This window comes from Poecilia reticulata, linkage group LG13 (genome assembly GCF_000633615.1).
Source record: "Poecilia reticulata strain Guanapo linkage group LG13, Guppy_female_1.0+MT, whole genome shotgun sequence".
NCBI lineage: Eukaryota > Metazoa > Chordata > Actinopteri > Cyprinodontiformes > Poeciliidae > Poecilia > Poecilia reticulata.
This window is the reverse complement of record NC_024343.1, coordinates 8215303-8218080: the sequence shown is the minus strand read 5'-3', so window position 1 is coordinate 8218080 and position 2778 is coordinate 8215303. Positions and strand designations below refer to the sequence as shown.

At 35.0% G+C, this 2778-nt stretch overlaps 1 protein-coding gene and 1 long non-coding RNA gene across 4 annotated transcripts in view; one reads left to right on the top strand and one right to left on the bottom strand.

The window, feature by feature from the left end:
• The window catches only part of LOC103474340 (fatty aldehyde dehydrogenase-like), a 9627-nt gene extending 9216 nt beyond the window's left edge, over nt 1–411 (bottom strand). The window contains exon 1 of the mRNA XM_017308219.1: nt 253–411. Coding sequence (XP_017163708.1) covers nt 253–411 — 159 coding nt within the window. The remainder of the gene's footprint in view (nt 1–252) is intronic.
• The window catches only part of LOC103474344 (uncharacterized), a 171231-nt gene that overhangs the window by 66086 nt on the left and 102367 nt on the right, over nt 1–2778 (top strand). The gene's annotated exons all lie outside the window — the stretch shown is intronic.

Sequence of the window (2778 nt, the reverse complement as noted above, 5' to 3'; positions counted from 1 at the left end):
GATAGATAGATAGATAGATAGATAGATAGATAGATAGATAGATAGATAGATAGATAGATAGATAGATAGATAGATAGATAGATAGATAGATAGATCTTTTATATATATATATATAATTTATTTTATTTATTTATTTTTTGGTCATAGTAGCTACTACCCCCAAGAATTTAAAACTACTTTCACCCGATTAGAACTGAATAAATCAGACTGATCCAAAGARTAACAAAATAAGTGTGTGTTATAGTTGCCAACCTTCCCAAGATCCTTCTGCAGAGCATCTTTAATGTCTTCCTGCCTCTCCTTTATGAAGCTCTGCAGCCTCCTCAGCTGCTGCAGTCTGAACTCCAGAGGTTTGCTTCGGCCTGTCTGAAAGGAGAGCCTGGCCCGCTCTACAACCTCTTCCTGAGACATCTGGGAGGAACATTACAGAAGGATTACACCGGCTTACAAAAACATATTTTTGGAGGTTGTCAATGTTTTTTCAACTGAATTAGAACTATTTTGCGCCACTGAATCCAAAAATGAAATCCATTTTTCTCAATCAGGTCAGGTTTTTATTCTAATATGATTTTGAGAAATACGATCTTCTGACTAAATTGATTACGTTTTTGTGACATTTCCGTTAATGTTTGTCGACCAAAAAAGGTTTTAGGAGAAAATAAAATTGTTTTCTAACAAAGTTTATTAATTAAATGCTACAAACTTGGGTTTCTATTAATTGAATCATAAAGACTGAGGGTAATTACATGTAAATTGAGCATTAAGTCTTCATTGTACAAAATTTTTCATCTTTTTTCTGTCCTGATGGAATCTCTCCTCCTGCTCATCACTCTGATCCCAGATTCTCAGGAAACCGATCCATATGATCCACAAGTCAAGCATTCACTCCATACATTATTGTACTTACTGCAGTTTATATCAAGGTCCTAATATAATCCTCCCAAAATGTGAGGAGCTTTAGCTAGAGTGAAAATAACTAATAATTATATAAATATTTCATTGAACTTAACATTATTTATTACCAATTAAGCCATCCAAAACTGAATACATTATTCAGCAAACCAAACATTTTGACATCAGGGCTGCTATCAACACRTACCCAAAATACAAATCATGTTTGTTAGTTTCTAGTTTAAACATAATCATTCTATTCACTCACTGTTTATCCGTCTTCCTGCAGAATTGTGATGGACCGAATTAAAACCAAGAGGAGTCACAGGATATTAATTAGAAAAATAGGGGTTTTTATTTTAACCCAAAGATTATAAAATGACAAAAAGATGAACTGAGCTCATAAAAGAGGTCAAAGAAACAAAACTGAACTCAGGCAAAAATGTGAACAAACTGGCTGCACAAACAAACATAACTGACCTAACAAAGAAATGACACACAATGGTTTATATACTGGCTGATCAGACCAATTAAGACACAATTGGGGTAACTAAACAGAATACAATTACAAACATAAAAACAAATAACAGTACAGCTAAGTTTGGCTAAACTAAAGACTCACAGAATGAAAATCAAAAATATTAAAGTTTAAATACTAATATTTACTTAAATACAAACTTATCTAAACAAAGAAACTACAAATTTCCCCTGCCAGCAGGAACTAGTGGTGTAGTCCTATCAGCATTTAAGCCTGCTGAGCCCTGGCCCCCATCTTTTGTCTGGCCACTCCACGGCAGGTAAGTACCGGCAAAACACAAACAAAAGGTCAGTCACAAGCAAACAAATTAAACTTAAGTTGATATAAATACACATGTTAACTAAATGTGCGCGCCAACATAAAGAACAAATGCATCCAAATCAACTAATAAATGTTTTACTGAAACTAAAGTGTTGTGTTTAAATGAAAAAATAAATTGTGCATAAAAGAGTTACCGACTTCAGAGTGTGGCCATGGATTTGGCCATCACAAGAATCTTCAATGTAAGAAAGTGAGAAAATGTGTCCAAATCATGGAACCTTAATTAGTGATCATTAAGACTGAGTTTAAACTTTTAACTCTTAGTAAAAAGGTTTTCACATTTTAGTGTCCAAATGTGACACTAAAATGTGTCACATCACTAAAATGTGTCACATTTTAGTGTCACATTTGACACTAAAATGTGACACATTTAGTGTCACATAAGATTCCTTATTCAGATTCCTTCTGAATAAGGAATCTGAATAAAGCTTCAGATTCCTTCTAATCTGAAGCTTTATTCCTTCAGATTAGAAGGAGTAAAGCTTTATTTGTTCTCAGTATAACTTGGACATCAGGTGAATCATAATTAAACGTATTGAGAAGTTACAAACAACAGACTGTTAATGCACTTCAACTCTTAAGAACATCAGACATTTTTTTTTATCAGAAATGTTTCATCAGCATATTGAGCTCATGTGATTCCTGCTCCAGAAAGGTGAAGGTCTCTGGACATCCAGAAGATAAACACCGACTGGCAGGAAGACGGACACTGATGAGACGTCCTGCAACCCAAAGGCTGCACGAAGAACCACGATGGTCTGCGGCGGCAGTTTGCCAACAAGAAAACACATTGGAATATGTTTTGAATTAATTCTGACATTTTGAAATTATTTGCAACACCCTGACTAACATTAGCTCATGTATATTTGGCACAATTACAAGTTGTATCGTAGTTTAATACAAAAATCATCGTTAGCTTACCTGAACAGTCTGAGCCACCTGCTTTCCTCCCGCTGCAGGGCGGAGATCAGCTCCTCCTCACCATATCGCAGTATTCCTCCCACTGTCACATTTTCTTGAAGTCTCAG